The sequence below is a fragment of the Chrysoperla carnea genome, chromosome 1, assembly GCF_905475395.1.
Source record: "Chrysoperla carnea chromosome 1, inChrCarn1.1, whole genome shotgun sequence".
NCBI lineage: Eukaryota > Metazoa > Arthropoda > Insecta > Neuroptera > Chrysopidae > Chrysoperla > Chrysoperla carnea.
The window spans coordinates 48,169,533-48,193,112 of NC_058337.1; the positions used below are offsets into that span (position 1 = coordinate 48,169,533).

At 28.8% G+C, this 23,580-nt stretch overlaps 1 protein-coding gene across 1 annotated transcript in view; it reads right to left on the minus strand.

Annotated features, from left to right (window-relative positions):
- The window catches only part of LOC123305365 (protein vestigial), a 98,976-nt gene that overhangs the window by 20,579 nt on the left and 54,817 nt on the right, over positions 1 to 23,580 (minus strand). The window contains exons 4-5 of the mRNA XM_044887064.1: positions 22,321 to 22,537; positions 20,090 to 20,340 (exon numbers count right to left, since the gene is read on the minus strand). Of these exons, the coding sequence (XP_044742999.1) occupies positions 20,090 to 20,340; positions 22,321 to 22,537 (468 nt within the window). The remainder of the gene's footprint in view (positions 1 to 20,089; positions 20,341 to 22,320; positions 22,538 to 23,580) is intronic.

A 23,580-nucleotide genomic window follows, 5' to 3' on the forward strand; every position in this document is an offset into this window, starting at 1 on the left:
TATTATCTTTGGAATTCAATAATCAGTTTTAAAATTTTACCGAGGCATTGAAGCGTTACGTTAAGTTTCGATAGCTTATTTATAGGTTATTGACTTATCATATCAATCATATTTCATACAGATTCTTTAAACATAAAATACAGCTTTATATTTAATATGTTGACACTTAATTATATAATTTATACGTATTATAAAGTGAAACATTTATTTGTTTCTCTGTCTGATTATCTTGATTTAATTTAAATTTTCGAAAACCAATTTCAAGTTCTCAATATTGAATTTTTGTTTCCATCAAGGAATAAATCAGGTTACACAAGATGGTGGGAGCGCAAATAAATGCAAAATTCATACGAAAGTTCATATGGTGAATAGGTAACTTGCGTTTCCACCATTGGTTCACTACAGTCAAAATCTGTTATATCCTTATTCAAGGGACCGGTAGTTTGATCGTCATAATCGATAGTTGTTATAAGAATATTTACATAATTTTATTCAAAGTATGTGCAAGTTTATTAATGTTTGTCATTATTGCTGACTAATTCCAATGAAAATTGGTGGCTATATTCGATGTATGAATTTATAAAATCCCAAAAAATTTTAATAAGGCTTACAAAAATTTGTTCAAATACCACCCTATCTTGTTTTGTATAATTGATAAAGTACGTAGTTACATGTAACAAAAGTGTGTTTGTACATGCGTCGGTCATTATAGCCGAAATATGTGCTTATAATTCCATTGAATATTGATCGCAATAGCCGATATATTCAGCGATATAAACGATTTTGTTATAGCCGATTCATTAATATATTTGTTAGCACAAGGATTTGGTCGGGACTTTCCATTGTCATCGTCGCTATAAATGGTTTTGGCTGTATATCTATAAATGATTTATTCTTTTTGCATTTATAATTTAAAATTTTGTTTGAAGCTATAGCTAAACCTGGGTTAGCTTCGCTGTGGCTCAAGCTGATTTATTATAAAATTCAATCTGATATCTTATTTTGCGTTACTGCAGCTATGCTGGGGAATGTAAACAAACCCCAATGTTATCATCGTTAGCTCGGCCACGCATATTAAACTCCGTATTACCTAGAAAATTCGGTGATATTATTATTATTTATGATTTTTATCTAAGTCCCGTAAAACCCTTGCAATTTACCATTTTCGAAGGAATAAAATGTTGGATCACAAACCAACGGAAACTCGAAAACTTAATTGTTATATAAAAAGATACTCATTCTTTAATTTATAAGTTCAAATAGAAAAACTTTTATCGAAGAAAATTAGTAAATTAGTATCTCATTCCTACAATGGATATTGGTGTTTCAAGTCAAACCCTTTTATTCTGACTCGTTGAGCCAATTTTTAGGGTTGAAAAAGAGGTTTTTGAGCGACCTAGAACTTTGAGATTATATTAATTCTTATCGAATTACATTTCACTCAACTGGACTCTTTGATTGAATATTACAAATGGAGCAGATAAAATAGTTAGAGTTATCAAAATTTTTTTTTGAAAACTTTTTTATAATTTGCATATGAATATTAATTATTTAATATTTAATTGTTTAAAATGTAAACACAGAATTTCTACAATCAAGATTCGATAAAAACCCATTGGTATTTGAGTCACTTGATTTGTTCAGATTAGTGGATTAATTGCATGGAAAAATCCATTATAAATAAAATAAAACATTGCAGAAAAAGCTTTGGCATGTATGCGTTTAAGCGAGACTGTACACATAGTAGCAAAATAGTCTTATTATGATTATATTGTGTTTTAGTAATATTTTATGTATATACAAACAAACAATATCATTTTGGAATAATTAGAATAGAGAGCAGTGTGGAAAGTGCAAGCAGCAGAAAAGTGTTTCGATTACTGGATGTTTTTGAGGATAAAAGTGTTCCGATTACTGAAACTCTGCTGTACGCAAATTAAATTTTTTGGTGATTATGTAAAAACAAAATACAAGCATTTATTCGAGAAATTCTAATAACAGTTGGTTTTGTTGAAATAGAGTGATTCAAATTTCAGAACAGTAATCTTATCTAACATTCTCATATGTATGAAGACAAAAAACAAAAACCATTATAGATAAACCATTTATTTAGGTTACTTGTGAAAATAATTTATTGTAATGGGTATATATTTCACAGCAAACAAGCGATGTTCATAAACAAACATAAGTAATCTGTCATTACCACGAATTTATTGTCATTGAATTTGTACGATAACTATTCACTTATATCATTTTATGGCAGTAAATACTCTTCTTTAAAATGTATGTAAGTTAGTAAGTTAGTTTTAAGTATAAGTAAAAACTACTCTAAGAGCTCCTTATAAGCTTTTGGGCAAATTTTCTGATAAATTTGTAAGGCTTGTTTAGTTGCTAGCTATAGACAAACGCTCTTTTTAGCGAGAAATAATGCAATGACTCAAGTTTACAAGAAAGCCTCCTGGGTATAAGTAAGTTTAGATATTAAACCATATTCTTTTTTTACCCGAATGGTGCGGATTGGCAAGCCTGCTAGTTTATTAAAAAAAATATACTTAAAACTTTACTTACTCAAAAAAAAAAAAAAATACTTGGATCTTCAAAAGTATAGCAGGAGTATATCAGTCTTACATTCGTCTTTAAATTATAGAGCTTTTAGAGAGCAGTAATGCAATAGTATAATATCAACCCAACCCAACAATCTTTTTTTGTGGTAACGGGATTCGATCTTTCATCGTATTTTGCATACTTTATAGCTTAATTCCAAACCAACTGAGCTGCCTTGAAGGTTATTTTGTAAAACTAGCATACTGTGGTCGCATGTGTTATATCCCCGAAAAACATCCCCATGTCAATATTTCCCTTACAAAATATATTTTTGACGAAATAACAACACTTCAATAAAGCCAAGACCAGCACATGTATCAATGAGTGAACGCAATTACAAGGTTAATCAGAAAGCCAAAAAACCAGTAGAAACATGTAAAATCGAGCCTGTTAAAGGCATGGCCCACCCGCGGATAAATAAATGTATGGTTACTTGAAAATATCCATACCCAGAGAGCTTGATCTGCTTTTCAGAATTGATTAGCACTTCTGCGCTCCCCAGTTTTTAATACATTTCATGTCATACTTTCTTGCAGTTACATATTATACCTTCTTGCTTTGTTTATTTTTGAATTATATTTACACTTGATTGGATTTGACCTTGATTTTCATAGAAAGGAAATGTAATGATGAAACCAAAAAGCAACAAGCTATTCATGTGAATGTGACTCTTATGATCCACATCATCAACTTCACTGGTAAAAATGATTAATATAATTTTTTTAACATAGATATGTAGCTTAAACACGCACTTTCTATTCGAGAAGCCCTGGGATCAACATCCGGCACTTTTTTTTAATTGATGATTATACAAAATCATAAAATTCAACAGTTGTAAATATTTCTGTAGATATTAGTTTTACAGAAAAAATGATCAGGGGATGCATTATGCAACTCTGCTAATTATCAAATTTTCTAGTTATACTTATAGAAGGATTGAAGGGTTTAATTTTTTCCTACAAACAAAACTTCCGAATGTCTATGCACAGCTTTTGTCAATCTTTTCAGCACATGTTGATGTTATTGACTCAACGAGTGGCACAAATACGAGATGGTTATCACCTTAACGAACACACATACATACGCGCAGGCAGACATCCATCTCAAAGTATTGTTTATACATTTTCCTGATTATGAAACGTAAAGATATGTTGTAAATTTCGATTTGGATTTTCGGACCCATTACAAGAACTTTCCTTATGAGAAGTTAATAAAAGACAGAACTATTACCTATAGTTTTTGTTTACATACAAAAATGGATTTCGATTTAGATGGTTAACTACAAAACTAAAGAATAAAGAAGTATAACTGGTTTAGTATTATAAAAATGATAAATTCGAATAGTAGTTTTAGCTAAACTATACAGTTGGTTACTAATGATTTGATAGGTTATTTAAAAATATTTGTTTATTAGTTCGTTAATATTATTCTTTCTTAAACGGTTTGTGAACTGCAAAAAGCATAACAATTTTTAAAACTGGTAGTTAAGGTGGTTTTCATAAAAGATACCGCTTCTATACACAAAAAATTATTATAGAATTTATAAACAGACATTTTGGTATTTGGTTGTGAACGAAAAAAACGTTCTAATACACTATCCTTTATGGGATAAGAACACATCAAAAATGTATTGTAACACTCACTGCTACTGTTGTCAACTTCAATCATATACCGATTGTCTCCAAATCTGAGCACGATATTTCTTTTGAAATAATTAATACTGCACCTACAATAGTATATTATAAAATTAGTACGATAAGTCAATTGCACAGTCAATTTATTGGAGCTAAAAGTACGGAGGATTAGGCTACATTACCAGTCGAGTGTCTAATTAATAGACAACCAGCAGAGTTGAATACCCTTTTGTTCCTTACGATATGATAGCAGAATTTGTATGTCTTTCCGTTGATTTTCCATGCAATGACCAACAGCAATCCAGTGACAAGTAAATTGGCGCACGTAGTAAATAATTAGCTATTTGTCACACGGAAAACAGTACAGAAATAGAAACTTATCTTGCCAGCATGAGGGAAGAAATATGTTTAATATATGTGATGAATTTTCCCACCGAACGACTAACTTATAAACTAAGCCGGATTTTGTTACATACTGTTTTTGACTTTGAAGATTTAGGAAGTAACATTACTACATTGTATCCCCTGATTTTTCCCCATTTTTTCGCTTAGTATTTGTGAAGATATTTACGGTCAATGATTTAAAAGTTTTGGAAAAATTAAATTCAAAAAATTTTCTAAATTTTATAATTTTAGAATGTTACCTATTAGTTTAGAATTTAATTAAAGTAAAAATACTTAAATAATAGAAAATGGCCAGATAGTAAATTTTTTATATTAAACTTTCCTCATTTTAAAACTTGCTGTTTTACTTATATTAATCAAGAAATTCTCAAAATAAACAAATGACTTGACATTATTTTACAATTTTGCCCAAATTTATAAGTTTAAAATGCCAATAATATGTTTGGCAGTTCTTTTTCACAAATCTGCCTGTCTGCAGGTATCACCGTCAGCACTCAGCAACTCAAAAACGGAAAAGAGTAGCGAACGGAAATTTTGTCAGCGTTTATAGAGCTAAGCAGTACCTCTGAAGTCATGGACAAACAAAATCGTCGGATTGGTTAATAAGTCCATAAGCTCGAAAAAAAAACGACAAATGAGAAAGAAGTACAAAGAAGATCAAATAGTCATTTTTTTTTTTTGAAATGGAAGGATTTACGATTATATAACGCATTTAAATCATCGGAATGGCAGTAGTGTAGAAATAATTATGCCGCCATTCGCTGTAAGTTCTTGGATTTCAGGGGATTTTGAAAAAACCTTAACATACAAATGTAAATTCTTATAGGCACATATTAATACGAGTCTGAAACATTTTTTATTTGTGAAAAATTGTGTTCTGCTTTTAAAAATTGTAAATTTCACAATTATCAAAAATTTATTACCTAGCGATATACTTTATTTTATTTTTCCATTTCAGATATTCCTCAGCATTTTAAATTGAGTCAAAATTCATTATTTCTCAACTAAAGAAAATTTTGACAATTTTGATAGCTACAACAAGTATACCGTTTATAAGAGACATAGTGTTTTACGTGTATTTTCTGCATACAATGTATATTTTTTTCTTAAATTAAATTTTTTTTCTTTGTTTTTATTTTCAAATTTGGCGGCATTGTTTGAAAACAATTGAAATAATAATACCTACATAGGTAAATAATAATGACATGCGTATTTAATTATATTCAATAATAATTATTTGTTTCAAACGTAATTTTAAATATTTGAAATAACATTTGATTGTTTTGTATGAATCGAAAGATATTTATTATAAAAAAAAAAGTTTTGTCTATCTTATTAAATGTTAATTTTAATTTCTTTTTCAGCGTGCTTGATGCACATTGATTACTTATTAGTTATTGTTTTCTTATTATTATTATTGTTATTATTGATTTATACATATAAACATAAATACATACCATCATATGTATGATTATCACGGTACAATAAATATTAAGACGATTTTTACAAAGAAAGTTTTAACATATTATGTTAAATAGCAAATTTTGTTTTGCTTTAGTAATTTTGTTTTTTTTTTCTTTCAAATAGGGATTTTATTGTGTATAATAACCTATATTTTTTATTTTCGATTTCATTATATTTCAAAGTATTTATTAGAAGTCAATCTTTTTGTTTTGAAGATACTTTTATTAGCTTCATCTGAATGAATTATTCAAACAATCAATTTTTCATTCACGTTTAATTAACGTATTGGTTTAAAGTTGAATGTACAATTAAAAATCATGAAAATATTATAGCACCAACTACCGGGCATTATAATGTAATTTGAAAAAAAAAAACTATATAAATTTAATTATCTTGTAGAAATACAATATTTATTATTATCTTGTAGACATACCATATTCAAATTTGATGGAAGTGTTGGGAAAATTATATTAAAATGGGAGAACTAGTACCAAATTCAGTTTCTATAAGCATACACTCTTCAAAAGAATCAACGGTTCTGCTTTTAATCAAAGAAGCTCAATATCATAATATTTCATGTGATTTACACAAAAATTTTATCAGTTTTGTTAGATTTTGACATCATTTTATATTTTATATATCATACTCTTATTTTCTGTAATTTGATGCCAAAAACAATAATTTGGTAATGTTTCTTGTGTCAATTATTTTGACTCTAAAATCTGTTTCGATTAAACCCTATTATATTCCTTTTTCATAAATCTGATAAGAATGGAAAAAAAACCTGGTATATTCTCGAGAGTTGCGTTCCCGAGGGCGAAGTGATTTCAGCTAGTATAAAATTATGAAAACTATTTTAAAAATATGTTTGATATAATTTATATGAAAGAGCAATACATCTGGATAATTGTAATCGAAATTAAGTTATCAATATTAAATGATGAGGTTAGTAGAGCCTACTTTTAAGAATTTAATCGAGAAAATGCATTACATTTTCCAATTGGCTGCGTTTGCAGAATAAAAAAATTTTACAGAATAATTTATGGTTCAATTAGATTGACCAGATATATAATCATCATTTTGAACCATAAATTACAGATTTCTGTAAAAGTTTAAAGTAGTAAATGTCAGATTAAATTTTATTTTTTTTTTAAATATATCTTTATAAATTAGAGCTCATGTGTTATTTTGAAGTATGAGCTATATTGCTGTACAGTATCATTAAAAACCATTTGCTAGTTTTAGCGTGAAAGCGTAACAAACAAACAAACAAACAAACATCCTTACTTTCGCATTTATAATATATAGAGATAGAGAATATATAGAGATAGAGATTCAGTACGTACATGTCGGATCTTTAAACAATAAACTGTGTTTTAGTTTTTATATCCTTATTATGTTGGTGGATCTAAAAATGAGATTATGATGTGGAACTAACGATATCTTGTTAATAAATAGTGAACTTTTGATAATTATACAAATAAACAAATTTAATGATTTTTATTATTAAAACTAAAAAACTTATTTTAACCAAAGTTTATATACATATAAATGAAATAAGCTACTGTAGATATGACTTTTGGAGATCATACTAATAGCTTTCTGATAAAAAAAACTATTGTATCCATTTCACAACGGCTACAAGAATTCATATTCTATATTTTGAATAAATTCAAACAAATTTCTAATCAAAACTGAAACGTTTTCTAATCCCTTTATTTTAACTTGTAGTGTTTGGGCTCCTACCTGCCAAACAAACTTTGAATAGGTTTTTAACCCATTTCCCGTAACCCCATCGAGCAGAAACTATGTAGACTCGTGGCGATGATAAAAAAATGTATTATCCCCTAGCCAAAAATTTTAAAATTATTTTAAACTTCATACAAATTTTATAAATAAAAAAAAAAAAGATTTATCACGTTTGATGTAATTACATGCATTGAAAGTAAAAGATATATTCTTCCTACATAAAAGTTATTATATAAGTGGAATTAAAATTTTTTCCCTTGTATTAGCTGAAAAATCTTTCAAATTAAAATTGACTTATATTATCTTTAATTAAACATAAAATACTACATTTGACCTAATCTGAACGGGTCTATACATCTCAATATAACAGCAATTTAAAATTCAAGAGCAAAGTTAAGTTCATAGCCTTAAAAATTTGTATCGCCTTTAATATTGGTTGTATCGTTTGTACAAAAGTTTTAATACCAAAATTTAACACACATATGCACACATAAATAATTTATAAAAATGATATTAAACTATTATAGGTCTTGGAAGAAATATAATTCTAACAGGTAATTGTTACAGCGGTGTAGCGAAATTTTTCGTCTTTTAATTTCTCATGGCCCAGAAGTTTTATTTCATGGCGAAATAAAACTACGAACATCCGCTTATAAAGACATTAAAAACATATTTTCGCTAAACATAGGATGTTTAGCGAAATAGTATTTCAAGTTGTTCAATTATTATCGTTATTTTTAAATCGTTCTTAATATATTCGGGGCTCCCTGAAGAACAATCACTTTTCCAGCATAGTGAAGGAACGCTTTATATTTGACCTTGAACGCAGCCGCAAATATTTCTATGTTTTATAATATGAATTGTCAAACTTCCAAAATCTGAATTATTCCCGGACATTTTTACCTTTTTTCGAGGTGAAAACAAATACAATTGTTTCAGAAAGATGGTAATCGCAGTGTATACCGCGATAGTTTGTTTTAATCATATATTATATTGTGAAGTTGGTAGATTAAATGTCATTATTTCTATTTGGCATACGAAGGCGCCGTGAAAAAGCCTTATCAGTACATACACATCTTATATGAATAAATAATGATGCCGACAGTATTTAAGCGCATTACAACACGCTAACGAAATAAAATGTTATTATTTATAGTAAAAACCTCTGTATATAACGCCTATGTATGTAAAACATTGTCTCATTTTTCAACAATATTTGAAAACATTTATTTATGTTACCCTGCAGCTTCATGAGTTTGTAATTTTTTTATACACCCAAAATTTTTTTAAAAAGCAATAAATAAAATTATTTTTAACTTTCCACGAGGAAGTTCTTGTAATGAGCTGGAAATTCAAATTAGATAGAGAATCGTCATTTCTATTCCAGTTGTGATCAAGTACAGAAAATATGTGTAACTGACTGTGTTTAATACATACGAAGGCAGGCGACCTAGTATCACATGAATCATAAAATAAAAATTTTTTGGAAAACATGAAATCTTCTAAAAATAAACATATTACCTACCGACTTCTGTCAATAATTTTCAGGTGAGCAATTATTCTTTGTCGACGTCAATGAATTGATTTTTAACTAAGGATATGATTACCGTCAACTTCAAAACGTAATTACTCACAAGAAAATTATTGAATGGAAAATTATTTCTTAATTTTTTGTACATTTATTGTAAATTTGGTTATATTTGTACACACTCCGCAGTGTTTATTATAAAGTGAAAATACTATATTCTTATCTTCTAAATTATTTCTCTAGCAAGTTCTTCCCTGCCCACGTAAGATATACATTATTCTTAAAACTGTACCGCTTAGGAAAAAGCAGGCTAGAGAAATAATATTAAGATTTAATTTTGCTCATTATGTAATTTATTTATCATATTTGTAATAAAATTGCCTATAAATAAAAAGCAAGTAAATTATCACGTATATCTATTATTTTTATAATTTTCGTTAATCGATACCGATACATAAATTGCAGAATTTGGCAAGGTTTTATTTTACATATTTTATTTTATAATTTTCATATCATCGTCATTGTGAAAACGAACCTTAAACATTGACAAAAGTAACACCGTTAAAGTGAATAAATAATAAGAAGTAACGTTTAACAAAGTACTTTGAAAAATATTCCTCCTATTGCTATGCGCTTTTGTTCGTAGCATTGAATAATATGTGTATCATCTACCTACCTTCTACATCAAAGGATATTTTTACTTTGAAATATTATGAGGTAAATAATAGAAATAATATTATCCATAAATATTTTAGTCTTTGATGTGGTATTTTATTTAAAAATATAAACCTGGAAAACTCAAACAAATCAACAATTTTCCTTCTTTTCATTGCTATTAAATATTAAAACTTGTTTGTGTAAAATTTAAAATATATTTTACGTAACTAATCAATCAACTTCGAAGTCACATCAGCAGATCACATATTAATAATATTAGTATAATTAGTATTGTCAAAATTATTAATACCTTCATAGATTATGAGTTTTAAAACCAATTTGCTGTAACCAGAAAAAAAAAAGTATTATTCATTAAAAGAACAAAATATAAATTTTATTATCTGCGATCACGTGATCGAAAGCAGTTTGGATTGGCTGTCATTGTGGCGACAACAATTAGTAAATATTTGAAATATTTAGGGAATAATTAACCCAATACAATTGACTTTTAGGTTCGGCCATATAGATGCAAGACTATTAGACCTTGATAGCAAGTCTACGATTGACAACAGCTTTTATACTAGTATAAACATCAAACCTATTTGACTGAAAATGGCAGCATTATCTTTGAACAAATCTAATAAATATGTTCATTTTATGTTTATTGATAGGTTATGACATCACAAATTTCAGTGCATAGTTACGTGTGTTGCAATTACCGTTTTGATGGGTTATTTAAATAGAAATTTTTATGGGTCCTATGAATACCATCTGAATTGGTTAAAGAAAAGATAAAGAGAACGAATTACCTGAGAAAAAAATTGTATTCGAATCGTTTACAAAAAAAAATTCAAATACTCGACCAATAAATCTCTGTGGTATAAAAGTGAATTGAATTTATTTATTGGACCCCTAAAATTAATATTTTTTATTAAACATTACGGTATTTTTATACATTTACATGATTATAGTAAAAATTAAAAGTTAGTATTCATCTTAATATTGACTAATTATAATATTTTTAAACTAATAATTACTAATTTACATCTTGCATCAAGTTAATTAAATAATATACATAAAAATTAATTAGTAATTTAATTCTTAAGACTAATCAATTCAATAAACTAATACTGTTTCTATAAACTTATCATCATTAAAAAAGTAAATAACAGGTGTAAAATATTTGGAAATATGGCATACTCAAACGATCTGTAATTCACACATTGCCTACTGTAATTAGCACATTTTTAAAGGAAATTAAATTAGAATTTTTTTCACTTACTGTACATTCTCAAGGTTCTATAATGTAGGTTGTGAAAACACCTAACTAAAAGTGTTTCTTATATCAAAGTGAATATTTTTAATAAAAATCTTGTCTTTTTGATAAGAATGAGATTAGTAGTAATAATTGAAAAAACTGTCACCAATATAATAACTAAATTATTATTTTCCCGCGGCTTCGCTCACGATAATGATTCGTTTCAATTGATTCACTTAATGATTCATTTGGTGAATCATTGATTCATTTAAAGAATCCTAAGCCTATACTTTAGCCCACTTGACCACGTTTAGCCAGCCCACTAAACACTAAATTTTCATCCATCTTTTGAAAAATATGGAAGGTGGTTTACGGTCAAGGAGCCTGCAACGGTCGTAAAGCTTTACGCCCCGGGTGACCATTGTCCCACGCCACAGGAAAAAATTGTAAAAACATGATGTAAACCCAAATTAAGCAGTAAAGGGAGGATGATTTGTAGTAAGTGTAATGTATTCGATTTATGCCATAAATTTCACAGCATTTCACGTCGCAAAAAAAAAACCGTAATTTTCCAGCATATATAAAAACGAACTAGTTTTGGAAGTGTTTTTCCCTTTTTCGAGAAGTTGCAACGTTTGACCTAAAATATTTCGAAGTTTTCTGTTAATTTGACTTTTTTTTAAAATGGAAATGATAGTTTTAGAGATGTTTTATCCTATTTTCGGGGTGTTATGATATACTGAGATATTAAAATGAATATGAACTATAACATGAGATATGATTGGTTCCAAATACAAACTTTCATCCCCTATTTCAATCTCATTTAGTTTTATTTTTGCCACAAAAAGAACCCTAGGTCCCTTCTTAAAGTCTCATATATCTTCGGCCCATATAAATCGGAAATCGTATAAATTGGCTACGCAGTTTAGGCGTAAAAACATAACAGACAGATATTTTTTTATAACGAACATTAGGCTGAAAGGCCACCATAATTTAGTTGGCTTCTTAAACTGTTCTAATTTATAAAAAATAATACAAGCACTGAGATTAAAAACTTTTTAAACAAGGTATTTCAACAATTAATTCAGTCAATTGTTTGTTTTTACTTGTTTTTTAACGTGAATTACTCATCAAAATAATTTAATTCAACATAAACGGATTCATAATGGAGAAAAGACATTTTCATGTGATATTTGTAATAAAGGATTTAAAAACAGCAAAGTCATTAAATTTAACATAAAAAGATTCAGCGTAGAGAAAAACTTTTTTCATATAATTTTTGCAATAAAACATTTACTTATCAACATAATAGTTTAAGAAAAATGGGTTCATAGAAGAGGAAAGCCATTTTCATGTGATTGTGATTTGTATTAAAGGATGTAAGTAATCAATTATTTTCTTAATAAATGATAAAAACTGTATTTGATCCTATTTAAATTAATATAAGATAAGCTACAAAATGATGATATTAAATGATTGTTTTATAGAATAAACAATTTTGCGGAATTATGCGGTTATTGCGGGATGATGAGGTTGTTGTTATTGGGTGAGATTTAAGTTCCTCGCACAATTTGTCAAAAGTTTGCGCATGTGCAGTAATATTTATTTGATCATGGCGAATGAAAGTGGATTTAATGATGTTAAAAATTTAATTATCAGCGTAATTAAAATCTGATCAAACTATTTTTCTATTTGGGCAAACGATAACTAACTTGGATTGATTAAAAAAACAAGACAAAAAGGCTTAGAAACTAAAATAATTAAAGTAGAAAGTAGATTTAGGTGAAATTGTTAAAAATTACTGAAAACAAGTTAAAACAAATCATTGAGTAAATTGTTGAAATACCCTGTATAGAAAGTTTTGAATATGAGTGCTTGCATTAGCTTCTTTTTTTTTTTAAATTAGAAGAGTTTAAAAAACCAACACAATTATAGCGGCCATTCGACTGCCATTTATTTTTGAGAATGTTCCACAAGTCCAAAAGTTGTTTATTTTTTTATTGGGAACATATTACATTTAAACTTTTGTTCAATCTCTAACGGTTTACAAGATGGGTTGTACGGACCCAAGATCCAATTGACCTTTGTTGCTCATTTACAAACTTTGTCTTACTTTTTACGCCCTGAGCACATTCTAAAAATTTCATATTGAAATTTCTTTTCGTGTTCTTGAGCTATCGTGTCCACAGACAGACAGACAGAAGGATTGCCGGAAATCGACAAATTAGGTAATTTTATGAATACCAATACCAAAATACACTTCATAGAATCAATATTTTTAGGCGTTATACACTTTGGACTAAACTAAATATACCTTGATATATATTACATAATATATATATATATATATACATAATGAAAAAAGTGAACAACGGGCAAACAATACTGATGATCGGACAGTTAGGGTTGAACAATGGACAAACGAATGAGAAAAAAAGTAAAAAACAATTTTTCCCCGTCAACTTGAAAGAGCTTATAATCAATTAAAAATTTTTATTTGAAATAACATAAAAATTATTATTATTTTAATTAAAAAATCAGATAAAAAAATATTAGTATTATTTAATAAAACCTCTGTTTGTATTTAAATAAAAGTGTTATAAATGAATACAGTAATACAGTATATTAAAACGAAACTGGTTTACGTGAGTAAAACGCGAATTGTTACTAATATAGACAATCGGTGGTGCACATTGGTATTATATTTTAATACATCCTACTTTCAAAGTCTATTGTATAGATAACGCTTAAGTTGGATAGCGTCAAGTTTATACGCACACATATATATTCGACAGAGAACTTTTCACACTGGAATCTGTTTGTTTTTGGTATAGCCAGTATATATATATCTCTATATATTATATATGTGAAAGTAAGCATGTTTGTTTGTTTGTTTGTTACGCTTTCACGCTAAAACTAGCAAATGGTTTTTAATGAAACTGTACAGCAATATAGCTGATATATCAGAATAATACATAAGATACAATTTATAAAGATATATTAATCAAAAATTTAGAAAAAAATTAAAAATTAATTTAATTTGAGATTCACCATAAATTACAGATTTCTGTAAAAGTAGTCATAAAATATTTCACAGCCATCTTATCTGATATACTCAATGAATAATTACTATTATACATTTAAAAAAATAGAAAACCATACATATATTTAACCTGTGCAAAACAATCCTTACTATTATTTCGAGTGTTATAGAAAGTGGATAAGCGAGAGCAATCTTTATCAATATTTACAATGCAAAGCGGGTGGGTATCACTCTAGTATTATATACGTATAAGTAAAGAAATATTATTATATCAAATAGACAAGTTGAGCAAGATTCTTTTAAAAATGTATCTATTACTATATTATATTATACAAGTCAAGTGGCTACTTAGTATACCTTATTATTATATATTTAAGTCAATGTATAGAATAATACATAATATTGTGTATCGACACTATCATTTATGTAAATTTTATATATTTACACTTACCTACACAATCTTTATATTTACACACTGATTTTATATACAAAGGTTGTGTGGCAGGTTCATCGAAAATCTAGAGAAAGTGATTTTTTAAATATTTTCTACCCTTATATTTCGTGAGTAGAATGGAAAATTAAACAAATTAAAACAAGCAATCGACTGAGTTAATTGTTGAAATACCATATATAAACAGTGTTGATTACGGAATCGTTTGTTTTTCACGTTATGTAAGTTGAAAGAGATGGCTACCCACAAATACACAAATGACTGTTATTTTCATGTAATACATCCCTATATATTATTAATGTGAACGTAAGAATGTTTGTTTGTTTGTTTGTTTGCTACGCTTTCACGAAAAAACTAATGAATGTATTTCAATGAAACTGAACAATAATGTGTCTCATATATCAGAATGACACATGAGCTATAATTTATAAAGAAACATTAAAAATAAATAAAAAATTAAATTTTAAATGACAACTCCTCCATCTATGGTCATTAATTTGAACCATAAATTGAAGATTTCTGTAAAAATTTAAAATAGTAAATGTCAAACAATTCATAGCCATCTTTTCTGATATAAGGTTTTAGAAGTCGGGTTAGTCAGATCAAGAGAGGCGGAGGCTATAAAGCGGTGATTTTTTACTTTTAAGCCCAGTGAAGCGGGAGGGTATCAAACTAGTACTAATAATTTGGGCCTCACGGATATAAGCAGTGATGTTTACGAAAAAATGTTGTTTATTTTTTTATAAGGAACATCGACCTCGACCTTACTTTTTACGTCCTGAGCACGCTGTACAAAATTCTGATTGACACCTTTTTGCTTTTTAAGTTATCGTGTTGTCAGACACAGATTTTGCTCGTAGCATCAATATTCTTAAGCGTTACAAACTTGGAACTCAACTTATTATACCTTGATATATTTCATATACACATGATATAAAAACAGCTAAACAGATATTGATTCAAATTCACTGCGTAGTTTAACAGACATTAGTTCTTCGACGCAAAAAAGCAACATTTGTTGTGAAATTTTTGTGGCTAAGATCTCCATTTTTGGCATCTGATTTCAGATTCTCATTTTTATCGTTAAACAAGTACATGGTAAGAAATTTTTTGTGGATATTTCTAGGTCAATATCGATGTGAACGCCATACTGTATACAGTTGTGAGCTATCCGCTTCGCTGGGTAACTTCGGTTTTAGGTACAAAGATTATTGTGCTATAACCTTCACTTCATATCACTTATCTTCCTTATGCTCAAAATTTCATTTTACCTCTGAGATTATCAGTGTTTCTCTACTATATTATGCATGTATTCTTCATAAATACCTATTGAATCACTCTATCTATTAGAAAAAACCGCATCAAAATCCGTTGCGAAGTTTGAAGTATCTAAACCTTCATAGGGACATAGAAACAGACAGCTGGAAGCGACTAGTTATTACGGACGAGTCAATTCAGTATGAGTTTCAAGCCCATGCTGGTTGGAGGTATCCACAATACTTCTGGTGGATAGCCCTATTCAATACTGTAATATTACTTATGGTAACATAGATAATATATGTATCTGCCTCTATACCATACCAGTGTTGTAGTAAACGCCATGCATTTCTTACCGTGGTGATACTTAACTTTTGCCCCAAATTATTTTTTCTATACTATTCTTATAGTTTATAATGTAAAATATTGGCAAAATCAGATATCGAAAATTGAGGACTAATCATAAATTCGAATTTATTATTTATCGAATTCCAAAATGGCCACCTTATAAATTTAAAAAAAAAAAAAATATACCATAATATTTTAAAACAATTATATATGGTAGCTTGCTTATAATGAATGCAAATATATTACATTAAATAAATAATTGAATATTGTAATAGCGCCACACTTGTTTATTTTACAAAAGTGTTTATAAATTATGCTTTATCGAACCAATTTCAGTTTCATGCAGGTTTTTTTAAAGCTGCTTTAATTCAGATTGTTCTTAGAAACCCTTGAAAAAAATACGATCCACATTTGAACATTATTATCCGGTTTTTTGTAGAGATCTGACAAACGACAAAAAGGTGGAAGCACTCGAAAGAAAAAACGTAGAACTCTGGTTGCACAATATTCCATCTTATGTTCTTGAGTACAGAAAGTTTATTAGGTTTTTCCCCGAAAAATGACCCTCAAAATTTTATAATAAACAGACTCACAACTTTCGAGTTTTTGAGAAAATTGAGACTTTTTTATAAGGAACATTTTATACAATTAGCCCAAGATTCAATCTATTTTGCTCATTTACGAACTCACTTTTTACGTGTTGAGTTTGCTACAAGAATATCTTTGTTTTTTTTTTAAACTACCGTGAAGAGAGGCGGACAGACAGGCACACTAATGGATGGATGAACGGACCTACGGAAATGGACCAATTAGATGATTTTATGAACACCTATACCAAAATTTTGTTCGTATCATCAATATTTTTAAGCGTTACAAACTTAGAATTAAACTTAATATACTCTGATATATTTCATATATATAGGATATGATAAAAATAAATTTTTTAACATCCCAAACTCAGAGAAGCATACCGTTTCAGAATCTAGCTTCTATATTGAGGGTGTGTGTCGTTCACACCATATTTGTTTTTCCTTACTACTCACTCACTTGAATTACATGAGAAATATGCGTTATGAATCAATTCCGTGAAATTTATCACATATAGCGTGCAATAAAGTAATAATATTACATTTTTAGCTACATAAAAAAAAGTTATAGAATATACATGCGTATTATTATTATAAATAAATGTAGATATTTATTTATTATATAGGTACTAGTTTTATATAGACATGATTCTAAAGAAAAACTTGTCTGGAATTCTTGTATATTACAAATGATGTTCGCTTCAATTAAAATTGTTATTCTTTGATATACCTACGAACAATCGGAAAAAAACAAAAGGTTCGGAGAAAAACAAATAATCATATTAAAAGATATAAATTAAATAGAAATATGATTGGTGTATTATAGTTACGTAGATCTTATTACGGGATTTTAGACGGATTTGATTCATTACCATAAAAATCAAACGTGAAACAACACAAATAATATGAAATAAAATTGTTATTTTCAAACATTTAAATGTGTCTTATTATACTATGCATATATGTAACATGCAAGGTATACTAAGTTTAGTGCCAAGTTTGTGACGCTTAAAAATATTGATGCTACGAACAAAATTTTGGTATAGGTGTTCATAAAATCACCTAATTAGTTCATTTCCGATTGTCTGTCTGTCCACCCCTTCGTCCGTCCGCCTGGACACGATAACTCAAAAATTAAAAAATATATCAAGCTGAAATTTTTACAGCGTACTCAGGACGTAAATAGTGAGGTCGAGTTCGTAAATGAGCAACATAGGTCAATTGGATCTTGAGTCCGTAGGACCCAATTTGTAAACCGTTAGAGGTAGAACAAAAGTTTTTATGTAAAAAATGTAATCCTTATCAAAAAATAAACAACTTCTGTTTGAAACATTATGTATGTGTGACATGTATGTATGTGTAATGTGATAGGGTATTCAAAACTTTCATTGCATGATACGGGATCCCAATAGCCACTATAACAGCGGACTTAGAAGCTGTAATTTTCTCTTGACAATTAGCATAAAGTTTATCATTGCTAGCTAATAGTTTAACTCAGTACTATAACTATAAAATTCATTCACTAGGAATATAGGATTGAATTAAATCACTTGAAAGACGACCTTAAAGCTTTGAGTGGTGAAATAACCACAAGATCAAAAAACGAACCAAAATTTGAATCAGTCTTTATATAACTTTTTATTAATTGACTCATTTAATAAACTAAAGTCAATGTGTGTGGTCCATGTTTTTAATTGTCATTAAATTTATAATATTTTTGTTTTTCAGGTACTTTCTACGTAGGTACTTTACGTACTTTTATAAATTATTCCAATTGAATTCACTTCAGTTTTAATGAATATACCAATTGCTATATAAAATTTGAGTGACCAATTTATATTTTAAATTTATCATTAATTAATATTTGTACAATACTACTTATATATTGTCAATATGTTATTGAAATACAGCGTGTTTTTTTTAACTTGGCACTTGCATGAAACTCAAAAATAAACTACTTCATAAACTTGAATTCAAAAACCCGTATCTTCAACGGGTCAAATTCGTCCATTTCAGATTTAATGCAAAACTCTGCTTCATATAAGAATGTTTTTTTATGTCTGAAACATTTTTTTGAAAATTAAATAGTTTAGGCAAAAATTGAATGCAATAATCAATTTAGTGTGTTAATCATTCAATTTAAAAAAAAAAAGTAGGAGATAGACAAAAATTTTAAATATGAAAAATGATTAATTCAACACATTTTATTTGCTTAAAATCCACTTTATTTAAGATTTTCTCAATCCAAATATTTTGTTAATGTTAATAACTTCCACAAATTAACGCTCTCAAACTTAAAAAAATGAAAAATGATCTTTATAAAAACACAAACAATTTTTATTATAAACGAAATAATATTGTTTAAAAATTTGCATTCAATTTTTGCCTGAACTATACGGTTTTCGAAAAAATGTTTCTAACAAGAAATGTTGCTTTTTTCCTAATTTAAAGTTTTCCCATCTAATCAGTAATAAAGCGGCGTGAATTTTTCTTTGAATAAATAAACTTAACATTTTCAGTGTCCACGAAACCCTGCCAGTACCTGGAGTAATTACCTTTTTTTTTTAATTTTATATATGCGTGTACGCATGCAGTTTTTGAAAAAGTTTTTTTAAAAGTTAAACGATAATTACTCCAGGCACCAGCAGAAGCTCTGCAGACATCCATCAAGTTTATACGAGATACCAAGCAAACGAGTCTGAAATCACCAAAAATGGATTTTATGGGTCATGAAATCTAGGAAATGATCTTTTTTCATATGAAGATTCATTCATCTAATGCTATGCCAAGAATTTGGGATGTTAACGGGTTTACCTATTATCAGTCGCCCCTCCATGTTACAACACCAAAAAGAAATTTTTACACGGCTTTAAAAATCCAGTAACTTCACACTTTAAACGAAAAATAAAACACTTTTGGGAAAACCATATTTATTTATTTTTATTAATAGAAATAGGGCTCGGGTAATGGTTATATTGGCATCCGGTGTACCATGAGTGAAAAGTATAAGATCGTTTAAATATTTATGTAAACATTGATAATAATAATTATATTAAAGATATTTTCTATTGTACATTTAATAAAATATGATTTATAACACTTACCAGCCATCGTTGGGTATGTGGCTGCATATGCAGCGGCTGTTGCCGTGTCGAGATGTGACGTTTGGTGGTGTTGCCAATCACCAGGTCCAGGCCCCGCTTTACACTGTGAAGCAGCTGCGGCTTGATGTAAATGGTGATGTGACAGTCTTGCCGATGGTGGTGGGGCTAATAATAATCCGCTGTATGCCGCTGCTTGATGAGCCATAGCGGCTGCCGCCGTTCCATGATGGTGATGGTAATCATGAACAGCCCTAAAAATTTATTATTTTGAATAATTTTCTAAGAAGACATCAAAATATTTTTTGGTTCTTCCACCAACAAATAATGTGAAGCATCTACCTATTTATGACATCGTAATTCCCCATTGGCTATTGATTATGTCTTAAAGAACAGGGCAATAAGAAACTAAAACGTGCATAGGTTTTTATGGGAGGAATCGTTGAATAGGTTATTAAAGAAGGTAGAACCGCGGAGTGATATTAATTTAGAAGATGGAACTTAAAGATAGAGGTGAAAAAGCACTCCTTTTGGTTTATTCCAAATATCTTGGTGCTATTAAATTTCCTCAGTAATGTTATCAATCGTATTATCGATATCATCATATAATGTCGTCTTCTGCAATATCAGAGTCTTTTAGATTGTCATAATTAATCTCCATGCATTCTTTACGAATAATTGTATCTAATTTACAAATTTATTTTTCAAACATAAATTTGATTCTTTACACACAGTTTTATCGAAACTTTACTTAGTTACGAGATATTTAGAACAAATCAAAAGGGGTGCTTTTTGACCCCAATCTTTAATTTCCACTCTCTAATTTTATAGCACTTCTCCGTTTTTTCTTCTTTAATAACCCATTAAAAGATTCCTGCTATAAAATCATGTGTACGTCTTAGTTCCTTTCTATACTACATAATCAATAGCCCAAAATGGATAAACGGATTTCAACGTCAATTATTTGCAAGGGTTGTTTCATCGAAACGTAATGTGTTTGATACAACAATTCATTATTAAACAATTTTTTTAATTTTATACCATAGCTTTTCCTTTTAAAGATATCTACCCTCTGCTCAAATGAAAACCATTTTGCATTCTATACAAATCTATAGAATTTTATGATTCTTCAAGCGAAAGTTGCTTTTTGCGGCAAAGTAAGATTCTGCAACTTGATCCCTGTTTGACCATGAGGATGTCCTCGCATAAAAAAACTAAGCACAGTAGATATTTTCATTCCCCCCAAAATGGCCCAGCATTTATATCGCTTTTTATGATTTTTTATTCCATTTTCAAAATAAATGGGTAGAAACTTTTTTAAAAATTTACCTGTTTCGTATATGCAATCAAAATATTTCTTAGAAAATTTTAAAATCCAATAATGCTAATACTTTCAGGTCATTGACAAACATGGAAAATCGATGACAAGAAATATTAGGATAGTTATAACTTTACCTGCCTTGTAAGTGCGTAAGTTAATATTAGACAAACTTAGAGAGGATAACCAAAACAAAATGGATACGTTTCTATATTAGTTGCAAATGAGCATTTTCAAAAGACCTAAATGACTTTCTAACTAATCTCAAGAACCAATCAATCTATTTCATTTTTTACCATGGCGGATAGAGAATTATATGTAATATCAAATGTAAATGTAATATTATCACAAGGTAGGGCCCGGAGTGCCATTCGAAATTTCAAAGTCTGGTGACTGGACGAAAAGAGATAAAACTTAAATTTCTCTAGGTACCATTTTGAATTTCCCTCTCGATATCTAAACGGCGTGTTTTCACTCAAAATAATAATCACATCAGGTCAAGCGTTATTAAGGTTGGATACTTTTAAAATGGTGTACAATATATAAAAATATAACTTCCGTAATAGCCGCAAAACTCTAGTAGCCGATGGAATGATTTGAAATTTTACAAGCCGCTGCTTTTATACCCAAGAGTGTTTATACAAGCTTTGCATCCCGATAATCTCACGGGAACGTCAAATGTGTTCTTAGACTATTTTTATTTACTCCCCCCCAGTAATAAATATCAGACAGTCACAACGATGCGTAGCCGGGCTTAGGTAGTATGTTAATAATTTCAATTTTCAAATTATTTAATTTATCATTCTTTAATTTTTTTAAAAACTCAAAAACACATAGATTTTCTCTAGTTTTAAGTTTTTACTTTTATCGGGAGTCTCCTGCTGGATGATTTGTTTTAATTTAACGTGAGAGATACCTGTGATGATGATGAGCTGCAGCCGCCGTGTATTGTTGGTAATGTGTGTGCCAGGGATCACCAGTCGTATGAACTGCTGCTGGATGGTATGGATCCGTTGAATATAAATCAGCACTGCTCATGTGATGACTCAGACTACCTGAGGCACTGGGAGGTGGTTGGTAATGACTATTCCAAAATGACGGTGGGAAATTTCTAGCTGACATTGGTGAAGTATCTAAAATCAAAAAAATAAATCTGTAAAAAAAGGATAATATTTTTCCATAATATTATTTCATAACCCAAACTACTGTTGTTGTTACTACTATAATCTCAACATAATACAAAGACGGTTAAAAGGACACCATCAAGTTTAAACTATGGTTTAGGGAATTTGTTTTCATGTTCTATGTGATTTATACATTATAATTATATTCTTTTACGAATCGGTTCGATGGTAATATTATTCAAAAAGACACATTGGATGTTTTTTATAGTTGTTCTTTGTGTAGAAATGCCATCATATTTAAACTCACAGATTTATTTAAATTACACAAAAGTACGCATCTATGATCCTGAAAATATATTACGAAAGGTGTTACGATCTTAAAAACAAATTCATGAAATAGTATCTTCTTATTCATAAATCGAATGAAGGCTCGTAAATTTCGTATTATTTTATATTTTTAGTGTTAATTATTTTGTATTTTAAATGTATTTATAAAAAAAATAAGAAAAGGATTCAGGGACGTAGAGATAAAGGAAGGTAGTGAACGATATAATAAAATGATAAGAAAACTGAAATGGAACTTCACTGGTGATATAATGAGGATTGTTAAAAGAAAATGGACGAAGGACGGCATGGAATGGTTTCCTAAAAACGGGAAAAGAAACATGGGAGGGTGATCTACGAAAAGTTCGGGCAAAAAGATATACGAGAGTTAAAAAAGAACAGGAATGGATAATTTCAAGAAAAACTATAAAATATATAAGAATGATCCAAGTAATAATTATTTGTAATCGTTTAAAATCGAATTTTTACAATCGTCGGGACTTTGTGGAAATATATTGCATATGATGAATTACAATAAAATAAGTGTGCTTTTCAATTATTAATTTTTTATTAACGAGCCACAATGCCATACTAGTTTGAGGATAATTACTTGAGAACAGGAATACTGAGTTACTGTTTTATTTTGGTATTGTAATAGGTTGTGATGTGTGAACACAATATTATCAATTACATAAGATCAATTAAGTAAAAAGCCAAAACAACACAAA